Source organism: Lipotes vexillifer, unplaced genomic scaffold (assembly GCF_000442215.2).
Source record: "Lipotes vexillifer unplaced genomic scaffold, Lipotes_vexillifer_v1.1 scaffold415, whole genome shotgun sequence".
Taxonomy (NCBI): domain Eukaryota; kingdom Metazoa; phylum Chordata; class Mammalia; order Artiodactyla; family Lipotidae; genus Lipotes; species Lipotes vexillifer.
The window spans coordinates 2123262-2136420 of NW_006774345.1; the positions used below are offsets into that span (position 1 = coordinate 2123262).

General features: G+C 49.2%; 1 protein-coding gene across 2 annotated transcripts; it reads left to right on the forward strand.

Annotated features, from left to right (window-relative positions):
- Window positions 1-3797: 3797 nt before the first annotated feature.
- Window positions 3798-8247, forward strand: DUSP6 (dual specificity phosphatase 6). 2 transcript variants are annotated; one of them, XM_007449115.1, is made up of 3 exons: window positions 3798-4655; window positions 5272-5709; window positions 6747-8247. In XM_007449115.1, the coding sequence occupies exons 1-3, from the start codon at window positions 4256-4258 to the stop codon at window positions 7052-7054; spliced, it is 1146 nt and encodes a 381-aa protein (XP_007449177.1). In that variant the 5' UTR covers window positions 3798-4255; the 3' UTR covers window positions 7055-8247. The 2 variants fall into 2 exon arrangements, with proteins under 2 accessions (XP_007449177.1, XP_007449178.1); XM_007449116.1 differs by lacking the exon at window positions 5272-5709 and having other exon boundaries at window positions 6747-7054.
- The last annotated feature ends 4912 nt before the right edge of the window (window positions 8248-13159 follow it).

The window sequence follows — 13159 nt, forward strand, 5'->3', positions numbered from 1 at the left end:
GTCTGTTGTTACTAGAATACAAGCTCCAGGAGGGCAGGGTTCTTGTGTTTTATTCACTGCTGCTTTCCTGGTACCTAGAGTAAATGAGTGAGTGAGTGAGTGAATGAGTGAATGAATGGAGGCCCGGAGAGGTTAAGTGACTTTCCCCTATCAAAATAACAAGTTAGAGACAGAGCTAAGATTTGAAATCAGGCCCACGTGCTACACTGAGACACATCAGTAATGGTAGATGCGAGGATTACCATCTAAGACATACTCTAAGAAAGAAAACTGTATGGGCATTTATTGAATGGTTGACTAATGAAAAGGTGCATACAGTCAAAGAAAACCGCCAGATGTAAAAGGAGCAGGAAGGAAATGAGCCTAACTTTTGATCCTTGACATCTGTGGGGAAGGAGCAACATAATTTGTGAAGCCCGGAAATGCCTGGTGGTCAAAATTCAAAGTGCAGACCTTGAATCCTTCAAATTTCAGCAGCAACAGCAAAGCGTGGTGGGCGCGGTCTCCACAACACCCTGTAATATGGGTATGTGGTAGTCCTTGAAGCTCTGTGAAGAGTCAGGCTTCAAATCCTGACCCCATCGTTTGCTCCTGTGTGACCTCAGGCAAATTCCTTAATCTCTGTAAATGAGGATAGTTTGCATGGGTTTTCTGAAGACTGACGGAAATATGCATGTAAACACAGAAATCAAGACCATGCCCACCAGGTGGTAAATACCCACTACATATGACTTCTATCATATCAGCTTAGTGTACAGAGTGTTTAAGAGGGGACCAGTAAGGAGAAGTTAGAAGGGTAGCTGGGTATATTCGGTATTAACTGTGTTAAAGGATTTTGATCGTGGTCTGTAACAGCACCTGCTTTGCTTGACAGCTGAATTGGAATGGATTTAACTGCTTAGTGCAGTTCTTCAGAGGATTTCTCCTTAGACTAGGGAATTTCAGGCGGGCTGTTAGGCATCAAAGGGCGTCTTTGGGATTGAAAGGACGGGGGCCATTCTGCAGGTTCAGAATTCAGAAAGATAAAAATAATATTAACAGTTAATGACACACCAACAACGTCTTAGGGCATCTCACTTTACCCATTCAGTCATCACAGCGATTCTGTCATTTTCTGTAAGCCAGCGTGGAAGACTACGGCTTAAAAGACTTAGATGACGTAATCAAGGTCGCACATTCAGGAAGGGGTGAGTGCACAATTCAAACCCTAGGCCGCCCCACTCCAGAGGCCCCTTCTTTATACCGCACGTTTTAGGACCGAGCGGTCTGAATGCCATTTTATACAGTGTCCTGAGAAGGACTGTGGGTTCAGAAGCATGGGTAAAGCTAAGTGTTTCAGGTTTGAGAAGTGTTGCAACCATCTTTCCAAACTGATGCCCAGGCTCAGGTAACAGCACTTTAAAAATAGCTAAGTGGAAAACAATTTCCCTTCTTGCATTTTCTGTTGGAGGTCTTGGGCTGAAAGATTACGCACTTCTCAGTTCCGCTGCTGCAAGGAATCCTGCTTCTCCCCTCCTCGCCTCCAGGTTCCAGTAACAGAAAGGTCTCGGGGTAGGGACATCTGTAACAGGTGGAGGCGGATCGGAGGCGTCAACTCCAGCGCAGGCCTCCTCCAGCTGGAACTGGATGATAGCCAGTGAAATATGGGAGCTCTGTTCCAAGGGATGCCCAAAAAAGGCGCGGGGATAGGAGCGCTGCAACTCCCACCTTCACCGAACACGCTCCTCCAGGGGCGGCCTGACTGTAGCAAAGCTCCAAAATTGGCAACCTGGGCCTCGCAGCCGCCTTTTTTTAGCCTACATTCCCCAAACCAGAGAAGAGGCGGGTGACTAAAAATGCAAATTGGAGCGGGGGCGTCAGCAGGCCGGCCCGTGGGTGTGGGGCGTCTGGCTTGGGGAGACCCCCGCGACCTCAGGTGCCCTCGGCGATATCAGCAGTGGACGCAGAGCGCCGCGAGGGCGCTCGGAAAAGCCGCTCCCCGCCGAGCGGCTGCCTCCGCTTCCGCCTCCCCGGCGGCGGCGGCGGCGGCGGCGGCGGGACAATGCGCGCCCTCTTTTCCGCCGTGGGTTAGGGAGGGGCAGCCGGATTAGGGCCCGCGCCTTCCGGCCGCAGGCCCCCATCCTCCACCTCCCCTGCGCGCCGCGCCGGCCGCACACAGGTGGCTTTCCGCTCGGGAGCTGCAGCCCCGGTACTTTTATATAACAACAGAGTTCTGCGCGCCTGGAATGCGTCTACCCGCCGCCGCCGCGGCCCCCGCCCGCCACGCCTCTATCCGGACCCCGCCGCCCGACCCGCTCCGCTTCGCCGTAGCCCGGCCGAGCGCAGCTCGCTGGCCTAGCGAGCACCTCCCCAATTACCTGCTGGCTCTGCAGCGCGGCAGACACTTTCCCCAGGACTCCCAGCTCTCTTCGGGAGCAGGGGCTCCCGGCAGGCACTTCTCCTCGCCCCACACCCACTCCAGGCCTCTCCGGAGCCCTAAGTCCCGCATCGGCCCTGCACCGGTGTCGCCGGACGCCCCGCGCCCGCTGAACGAGCAGGCGGAGGCGGCGGGTGCTAACGAGGAGCGCAACGCGTAGTAGCGGGCGGTGCTCCGCGAGGGCCCGGCGACTCGCAGGGGAGGGGGTGCCCGGGCAGGGAAGGGGGTGACCCTGTGCGGGAAGTCGGGGGCGGGAGGGAGTCTCCCTTTTGACATGCCTCGGTCTACAGTAACCAATCGCCGAGCCCTCCAGAGCCCCCGCAGCCTGCAGGCCTTGCGGGAGGACTTCCCCAGGCTTTGCGGATGGTGGGGACAGACGGCCGGGCTCCGCGTGCCCTTGGTGCACCTCGCCCTGGCGGCCCTTCCAGGCGGGCTCCTGTGTCGGAAGCTGAGCTAGCTGCTCAGAAATGATTAACGAGCGCTACCCGCCACCCCCACCCCCCACCCAGGGCGCAGTGGGCGGGGGCGGGGGATTTGGATCCCCGTAACAATGGTTCATAACACCCCACGCCCCCGGAGAGGAATAAAAGCATCGCACTGCCCAACGAGTTTGTTCCTGCAGTCTCCACTGTTTAAAAAAATTAATTAAAACGCTCTTTTTAAAGAAAAAGCTTGCTTTCTGTTCTCTGGACAACCAAGCATTTGTTTGTTTGCTTGCTTAAAAATGTTTCAACAAAATCCTGGTTTGTTCAAAAGATGTTGGATTAGCATTTAACACCTCATCGGTCACTAAAGCCCGGGCAGTTCACCAGCCCCAACACAGCCTCGGCTAAAAGAACATCAGAGTAAACAGAGCTGGGCTTTTTAAGCTGGCAAACAAATGCCACACACTGCCTAAGGGGGGTGGGGGGTGGGGTTAACGTGAACTCCAGTCCAAATGAGTTTAAAGGGAATAAAAGGGAAAAAGTCAGCACAAGTTTCCCTAAAGCTAGCTTGCGCGCCCAGGCGTCGCGAAAAAGGGCTTTTGTGCCTGCTAATTGCACCATTTGTGCGCAAAAGTTCCGAAGCGAAGTGTGAACTCTCAACAGAAGGAAACATGAGACAACTGAAGTGCCCTGGTTTGTGTGCCCTGCTCCTCCTCCACCACCGCCTCCTCTTCTTTCTCCTTCCTCCCGCCGAGCCCGCTGTTGCAGCTTGTTTGCACTGGGGCTTATCCGGAGCGGAAATTCCTTTCCGTTTTTGTGAATGACAAACTCATTAACAATTCATCAACACAACCTGTTCCAGCCGGCCCGTCCCCACGGCAACAGCCCCTTCCGCAGCGCGCTCATTGGCTGGCCTGGAGAATGTATCCATTGAGACGCTCGCTGTTTGTATCCATTGAGGAGCTGCCTCGCTTGGGGGGTGTGCGAGCCTTGAGTCTAAGGGAGAGTGAGCAAATCGAGGCTTGAATAGTCCTAGGAGAAAGACGCCCGGGTGGATTTGAGGTGCAGTCTTGGAGGGAGGGATTAGGAGCCGCTGGGTTTCTTTTTTTCCTCCCCTCTGAGTAGCACGGAGTCCGAATTAATTGGATTTCATTCACCGGGGAGGAACAAAACTCCGGGCAGCTTCATTCAGAGAGATTCATTGACACTAAGAGCGAGCGGCTGCAGCTGGGTGCAGAGGGAACCGCCGGCTTCACTTCTGTCTCGCCTGCCCCAACCGCTAACCGGGTTGGGGAAGGGCGAGGTGGAATTCAACCCCGCTCTGAGAGCGGCGGCTTCGCGCGGCGCGCTCGGCCTATGCCTGCCCTGAGGGGCGTCTGGTAGGTACCCCGCCCTCTTCGGCAGCTCGACCCCCATGATAGATACGCTCAGACCCGTGCCCTTCGCGTCGGAAATGGCGATCAGCAAGACCGTGGCGTGGCTCAACGAGCAGCTGGAGCTGGGCAACGAGCGGCTGCTGCTGATGGACTGCCGGCCCCAGGAGCTGTACGAGTCGTCGCACATCGAGTCAGCCATCAACGTGGCCATCCCGGGGATAATGCTGCGGCGCCTGCAGAAGGGCAACCTACCGGTTCGCGCGCTCTTCACGCGCGGCGAGGACCGGGATCGCTTCACCCGGCGCTGCGGCACCGATACCGTGGTGCTCTACGACGAGAGTAGCAGCGACTGGAACGAGAATACGGGCGGCGAGTCGGTGCTCGGGCTGCTGCTCAAGAAGCTCAAGGACGAGGGCTGCCGGGCGTTCTACCTGGAAGGTACGAGCCGGGGGAGCTCCGCGCGGGGGCAGGACGGGGGACACCGGGCTGCGAGCTGCAGGCGGGACGCGCGTGCTGGAAGCGCCCCTGCAGCGCTCGGCTGGCGCTTCTGAGCCGCGCTGCTGCGCCAGGGGCAGTCTGCCGGCTCCCGGCTGCGAACCTCTCTAGAGTCCCGCACCCGCGAGCCGGAGCCGCGCGGAATCGACCGGCTTCCGGCCGCCGGCACTAGCCGGTTCTTTCTAACTAGCTCTCCTTCCTACCCGGGATATTCCCCACCATTCCCTGCTTTCTGTCGTTCGATTTTGAGTTCAGATTTTGCAGGACGGCAGAGGTCGTTGGGGTGCAGATTGACACTTTCTAGCCCTTCAAGATATTCGGAAAAGTTGCCATTTTGTGCATTTCCGGATTCGGGAGAATAAAGGTTCCCAGGGGAGGCGGGCCCGTTCGTTCTGTTCCCAAGGGTGCACACTTCAGTGTCTTTCTCTTGTATTTGGCTCTGTGTGCAGGGCGGCTGGAAGGGTTCTGTGGTGTGTTTCTGCGTGAGGCTGCGGCTCTCAAAGCTGTGAAAACTACTACGGGATCTCGGGTTACATGATTGCTTTTCTCGTCCTGGCAGGTGGTTTCAGTAAGTTCCAAGCCGAGTTCGCTCTGCACTGCGAGACCAATCTAGACGGCTCGTGTAGCAGCAGCTCGCCACCGTTGCCAGTGCTGGGGCTCGGGGGCCTGCGGATCAGCTCCGACTCCTCCTCGGACATTGAGTCTGACCTTGACCGAGACCCCAGTAGTGCAACGGACTCGGATGGCAGCCCGCTGTCCAACAGCCAGCCTTCTTTCCCCGTGGAGATCTTGCCCTTCCTCTATTTGGGTTGTGCCAAGGACTCCACCAACCTGGACGTGTTGGAGGAGTTCGGCATCAAGTACATCTTGAACGTCACCCCCAATTTGCCGAATCTCTTTGAGAACGCGGGAGAGTTCAAATACAAGCAGATCCCCATCTCGGATCACTGGAGCCAAAACCTGTCCCAGTTTTTTCCTGAGGCCATTTCTTTCATAGGTGAGACTAATAGTCCTCGCTCAGACTTTTAAATGCAAAATTCCTAACCTTTCCTAGAGTTCAAGCTGTTTATCTTTCTTGCTGCTTGCTAATTTGTGGGGCTGCCGGTCTCTGATGTTCCAAGGGCCTTCTTAGTTCTGGTTTATCTTCTTGCTAAGAAAAAGTGCCTTTTGACAAGGCTGCAGACCACAGGTGTATTTGAAACGCTGTCTGCTGCTTGGCTCTGAATTCAGTCATTTGAAAGGGAGACCATTCGTAAGTAGACAACAGAATTTTCCCTCAATCTTTGGACTAGAGAAGGGCCAGATAATAGTACTCAAGGTAGACAGGAATTCTAGCATGACTTTGTAATTTTAAAAGACCTGGGAGTTGTTTGAGAATACGAAGTTAGGCGTTGGAAAGCCCTGTGAATGCTAGATGTTGTAATCCAGCTGAATGTTACTGTGATACCGGTTCACAGTGAGACAGTGAGGGTAACCTGAGCCCAGCAGGAAGGACTGTGGGCTGAAAGCCTGGAGAAGCGAATCTCCAGGCATTGTAATGCATTTCCTATTACAAAGGAACTCATTTTCAGGCCATGTCGACATCCTGTTCCTCCTAATGGGCTGTCCCCTGTGACTTCCCTCTCTCTTTTAAAATGCCTGAATATCTCCATTGTTAGCTGCACAACAGTTGGAGAATAATTTAATAGACCCTTGCAGTCTGCTTGTCTGTGTAAAAGGCATTCACAACCATATTGCAGGGTTTCTGGTATTCACATGCTGGGGCAAAGAATGCACACATTAAGGAGTTTTTTGTTGGCGGGAACTTAACACAAAAGCTCCCTTTTCAGAAAATATCTGAAATATGTAATTGTGCCCAGTGTACATGTTTTATCGCAGTGATACATTTTCTGCTGCCTGCAGGACTCAACTGCTGCACACAATTATTTTTAATCTTTTTATTATTATCATTATTACTCAGTTTTTAGACTGGTCGTTCACAAAGGGTGGTTTTCAGTCTACTGACATTTTGCCTTTCTTTTTGTGTGTTTACAGATGAAGCCCGGGGCAAAAACTGTGGTGTCTTGGTGCATTGCTTGGCTGGCATCAGCCGCTCAGTCACTGTGACTGTGGCTTATCTCATGCAGAAGCTCAACCTGTCAATGAACGATGCTTATGACATTGTGAAGATGAAGAAATCCAACATCTCACCCAACTTCAACTTCATGGGCCAGCTGCTGGACTTCGAGAGGACGCTGGGACTCAGCAGCCCCTGTGACAACCGGGTCCCAGCACAGCAGCTCTATTTCACCACGCCCTCCAACCAGAATGTCTACCAGGTGGACTCCCTGCAATCCACGTGAAAGGCCCCACACTGGGATGTGTCCGTTCTTCAGCAGTTTCTCTTAGCAGCATCAGCTGGGCTGCTTTCTTTGTATGTGGCCCAGGTGTCAACATGACACCAGCTGTCTGTATTAGACAAGGTTACCACGTGTGGAATTGGTTATTCCAAAGGGAGAGATTTGCTCCATTCTCGTTGGAGGAACAGGACCTGCTGTATAGATACAGGCAGTAGGTTTGCTCCACACCCATGTGTACAGCCTACCCCTGCAGGGACTGGGATTCGAGAACTTCCAGGTATATAGGGTAGGACCAAATGGTAGGGTAGGAGCATGTATTCTTTAGGGCCTTGTATGACTGTTTCCTTTTGCATCTGGAACTGACTCTATATTGTCTTCAGTGAAGACTGACTCAATTTTGCATATAGAGGAGCCAAAGAGAGGTTTCAGCTCTGTATTTGTAGTATCAGTTTGCAAAAAAAAAAAAAGAAAATAAATAAATAATCACTCAAATGAATCTGATACTCCATTTGATTATTGTAAATATTTGATCTTAAATCATTTGACAGTGTTTGTTTGAACTGTGTTTGTTTTTCCTTTGATGGGTTTAAAAGAAATCGTCCAAAGGGAGAGAGAGCAGTATGCCACTTCTTAAAACGATTGAAACTTTTGTTCTTTTCTAATCCAAAGGATATATTTGCAGCATGCTCGACTTTACCAATTCTGAATGACGTTTTCATGGACACTTACGATCACAGAGACCTTGTTATGGTGCAGTCTCCAGTGTCTTTCATATATCTTCCTTGTGACCTTTTTTTTTCTCTTAATGTAGTTTGACTCTGCCTTACTTTTGTAAATATTTTGGCTTGTATTGTCTCAAAGGGGATATCCTGGAAAGACACCAAAATCATGGGCTCACTTTTTTTTTTTTTTAAACTTCAGCTGTGCTAAACAGTATATTACCTCTGTACAAAATTCTTCAGGGAGTGTCACCTCAAATGCAATACTTTGGGTTGGTCTCTTTGCTTTTTAAAAACAATTTGTGCGAAACTGGAAGCGTGTGTGTGAGCGTGGGTACCCATTTAACAGGCGACATGCATATGATTGTGAAGGAGGGAGACAAGTGGCTCCATTATGTTCATGGTGTAAAGTTCTGAGCTGAAATTTATTATAAGAATGTAAAACCTTAAATTATTAATAAATAACTATTTTGGCTATTGAATGTGTATTTTAAAAAAAATCTCCTTAATTGTACTTACATGTGAAGTGACACATTTTAGGACTTTTTCAGTTGGGGATTGATACTGGCTTGTAAAGTACATGTAGGAATAATGGGGCAAAGTTCTCATCTTTTAAGCTATTTCCAAGAATTTTTCAGGTGCATCTTTTGCTTCAAATAAAAGTGACAAGGGATTGACTATATCATTCCTATGGATAATACTTCATACGAAGGGAAGAGAGTGATTACATCATTCCAGTGGACAACACTTCCTAATAAGTTCTGGCTTACTTAGGAAAATTTGAATGCTCTTGAAGAAAAATGAAGTCTCAGAGCACAGCTTGCTGAACTATAAGATTTGGTTATTCATGAATAGTCTTAAAGAGGGGGCACCAGAATAACAAGGTGACAGTTGGCAATGTTCACCTCTCTTTCCTTCCCTGTCAGGGTCTTCTGCTCAATAATACTTAGACATGCCTGGGAGAAAGTAGAGATGATTCTTTTTCTGGTCTGTAACTGGCAATTCTACCTGCAAATTGTAGCATTGGAATAACAAATGAATCTGGGATGATGTCTCCCCTTTCCTTTTTCGTGTACAGGGCAGGGCATAGCTAAGCTTTCTCCCTGAGTCTAGATGTAGCCACGATTTCACGTTGGCACTTGAAATGAAGCCTTGCCACTCCTAATGTGCTTTGTACTTTGATTTAGAGTGTGGGCCAGAAACTCCTGTTGGAACTTTATGTTGAGGTTATTTTGAACAGTTACTTTAAGGTAAAGGCTTAATATCCTGTCGTTTTCCTTGGGACATACCTCTCCTCGTCCTGAGTGTCAAAATACACAAATCAAGATAAAGGGCAGGTGTATGAAATCAAAGGATTAGAACATATATTTCCAGCCCTTTTTGAATGAGCTTGGTCCCTTGGTCTGCAGTGGGGAGAAAGATGGGCTTTTCACCCACACGGTACCTGTGAGATGTCAGTTGAATTATTTGGTAGGAGGCAAGTAGCCCTGATTTTATGGCAATCATATCAAACCGTCCAGTGTGACTTTTAGCACCTAAGCATGTATAAAAGGCAGAAACAGTGCAAAAAAACACCAAGTCAGTCTCTCGCATTTGGGTGCCCCAAGTCAGCCAGAGCTCCGAAAGGAGAAGTGGTTGCAGTTCAACTTGGCTCGTGTTAATCCAGTTCTGAACGGTTTCCGCTCCTGGCATTCCCTAAACTGCCTCTTCAAAGTAGGGATTTGCAAGCAGCGTTAGCAATTTCCTGTCCAGCTGCAGCTCGAGTAGCTGCGTGCTTCTCCACACACCTCCCCCCAACACACAGTTTTCTCTGATTTCTTTTCTCTTTCTTTCTTTTTTCTTTAATATGGGCGGTGGATAATTTTAGTGCATTTCCTCTTTGTGGATTATCGTCTCCTTCTAGAACCTGCATACACTGAGTTCCTACAGCTCTGCTCAAGCCGACAGCTGGCCTCCCCAGCACTTCCTCTCGTTTCACTGTGGGTTTGTTGTTTGTCAGTCCACTTCTGAAATTAATAATGTTTTCTGGCCAAGTGCCACAAGCCATTACCACAAAGGGGAAGTAACACATATGAATAGCAGGAAGCCATGCAGGGTCACAGTGTGAGCTGAACCTGTGGCAGGAGCATAATTGAGCCTGGCCCATTCAGCAAGTGTCTGACAGCGATTTGTGGGGAGAGGGAGCTCCCTGCATTTAAGCAGCTCAAGCTGTGAAAAAAAAAAGTTTCCAATAAATTGGTAGCAAATGGTCTTTGTCATCAGTGTGAATAAAAGAGAGGCAGCAAGAAGAGTTTAGGGCCCCCATAAAGTTAGCAAGGTTTGGGATTTCTCCCCCCTCTCCTGGCATACTGTTTCATAAGGCTGGTAAACAGAGGGGCGCCTGCTTCCCTCCATCATCACAAAGGGACGCCTGTTAAATGGGTGTTTTTACGGTTCACACAGGCCAGAAGATTCAAACAGCTCTTCTCTTCCTTTATTTTTCTTCTCTGGAAGGTGGAAGGTTGTAACTGACAGCCTGGACCCCCATCTCACCCCACACCTCCCTTTCTCCTGGCCATCCCTCAGTTCCTTTGTGCTCACAGGAGCCCTTGAAGGCGATCATTTTGCATCTTGGAGTTGGGCTCACTTCCTGAATGGAGCCCTGCACGGTTACTAGGGCAACCTTTGCCAACAGCTGCAGCTCCCTGGCCTCCCTCCTCACCTGCTGTCTCCATTAGCGGTTTTCTCAGGGCTCTGAGCAAGCAGTACCTTTCCTGGCCTTCTGCAGGGGGCTGGGGGGGGGGGGGCCTTTCCCGGACGTTATCTGCAGGTTTCGTGGGGCTGCAGGAGACTTAGAAGATGTACTGTTTAATGGTCAGAACTGGTCTTAGGTTTAAAATCAGACGGAGAAAGGCTTATCTGGGGATAGAAATACCAGTACAGCCTTTAAAGGAGTGAAAATGGAGACTTGCTTGAACCAACAATTAGAAGACCTGAACTCTGACTCTCACTAATGAATCAGAAGCCCTGGGCAAGTCACTCAACCTCACCAAGTCTCTTTTTTTCTTGTCTATAAAATGAGAGAGTTTTTAACCTCTCATTCTAGGATTGTTTTCCTTTCCTGGCCTTCTGCAGGGGGCTGGGGGGGGGGCGCCTTTCCCGGACGTTATCTGCAGGTTTCGTGGGGCTGCAGGAGACTTAGAAGATGTACTGTTTAATGGTCAGAACTGGTCTTAGGTTTAAAATCAGACGGAGAAAGGCTTATCTGGGGATAGAAATACCAGTACAGCCTTTAAAGGAGTGAAAATGGAGACTTGCTTGAACCAACAATTAGAAGACCTGAACTCTGACTCTCACTAATGAATCAGAAGCCCTGGGCAAGTCACTCAACCTCACCAAGTCTCTTTTTTTCTTGTCTATAAAATGAGAGAGTTTTTAACCTCTCATTCTAGGATTGTTTTACCATTCCAGTGTTCTGGTACACAAACTAGATGGTAAAAGGAGGTGCAGATGAGGGGAAACAAATAACATTCACTGAGGGTATTAGATACTGTGCTTCGTTTACAATGTTATCTCATTTAATCCTCAGAGCAGCTCCGAGATGGGTCCTATTACCATCCTCATTTTTCAGCGAGGAAACTGAGGCAGAGAGAGGCCAATAGAGCCTGAAGTCACCTCGTGGGAATTGGTCGAACTGAGCTTTGAGGCTTTAGCTCTTCTTGTAAACTGCTTGTCATCAGTATTTGCTCGTCTTTATAAAGTCCTGTGATGCTGGCTAGGAAGTGGTGACCCCGTTTTACAGCCGAGGAAGTGGAGGAAGCAGAGGTTAAGTGACCTGCCAAATCAAACCCGAATTCGACAGCCAAATCAAGAGAGAGTCAGAGGACCCCAGCTGATATGTCATCAGAGAGATGTCAGGTCTGCCTAGAAGCTTCCATCCTCCCTCTCCACGGAGAAGTTACTCTATCTTGGACCCATGAGCATATAAATTACAAAACTGATGTTCCTAACGATCTCTAGAGCGGCTAGCAGCTGGCCAGCTGGCCCTGAACCTTGCCCATACTCCCCTTTCAGGATTACACAAGTGAACTGGCCCCAGAGATAGTCACTTCCTCACTGTGATCCTCTTGGAGGAAAGCTGGCCTGGTGAGGGGGGAAGAGAGGAGAGAGAGAACCATGGAAGGCTGCAGAATAAGAGGGGCATATTAGAAAATAGTGGAGGAGCAGAACACAACGAAAGCAAATCACGTGAAAGCTGGCCATAAGTAAATACTCTTGAAAAGTCATCTTGCAAAATCAGTCTTCAGACTTTAAACTGCTTCAAAAGGATTACTTTGGGTGTAAATTTATATGCGGTTCCTCGCACTGTAACAGTCATTTTCCAAAAGATTCTGCAGGCTTACAAATACGCGTACTCCTCTTGTGTTTCTACCACAGTGGGCCCTGAATTAGTCTGGTTTTGGTGACGGAATCTTTAAACTTCTTTAAAGTCCAATATTGATTTCCTAAGAGTATTTAAGGGCACAGAACAAAGTTCAAACAATTCACAAATATTTATCCAGGCCTTGATCTGTGTTACACAGATTCAATGAAACAAGGTTAAAATAAAAGGCAGCCAAAGACTTAACAGGCCCTCAAAGGCTGACGAAGGCAAAGTCATGTTTCAAAGTGTCACCTCTTAATCTTTCTGCTGGTGCCTCTAGTCAAAGCGGAAGCCCCAAAGAACTATTGGGCAAGTCCTTGTATGTCCTTACCTGCTGTAACGATCAAAATAACATTTTAGACCCTATATTTTATTTTTTATAGGGGAAAGGATGACTAGTCCACATGTCTGCAATTTGGCCCACCTACTTCCCTATTTTGTCATGGAAAAATACCTTTAGAGACTGTGTGCAGCCTTTTAATGATGAGAAGTTTTGTACCACCATAACTCCAAAAATGAACTTTCAGACACACAAATGAAACAAGAAGAAATATATATTATTTGATAATGACATCCTCAAAAGTACCAAGCTAAAAAAAAAAAGAGGGCTTCCCTGGTGGCGCAGTGCTTGAGAGTCCGCCTGCCGATGCAGGAGACGCGGGTTCGTGCCCCGTTTCGGGAAGATCCCACATGCCGCGGAGCGGCTGGGCCCGTGAGCCATGGCCACTGAGCCTGCGCGTCCGGAGCCTGTGCTCCGCAAATGGGAGAGGCCACAACAGTGAGAGGCCCGCATAACTCAAGAAAAAAAAAAAAAAATTCTTCTTTTCCTGCATTTGGAGACAAACTAGGTATTTATTACATTAAGCATTTTTCATCAAGTCTAGTTTAATTCCCATTGCAAATGCTAACAGGAGAAGGAAGAAAGTGGGGAAGGTACAGAAGAGGTTCTTTGGGAGCACATAACTCCAAGGACAATCATAGCAGGAA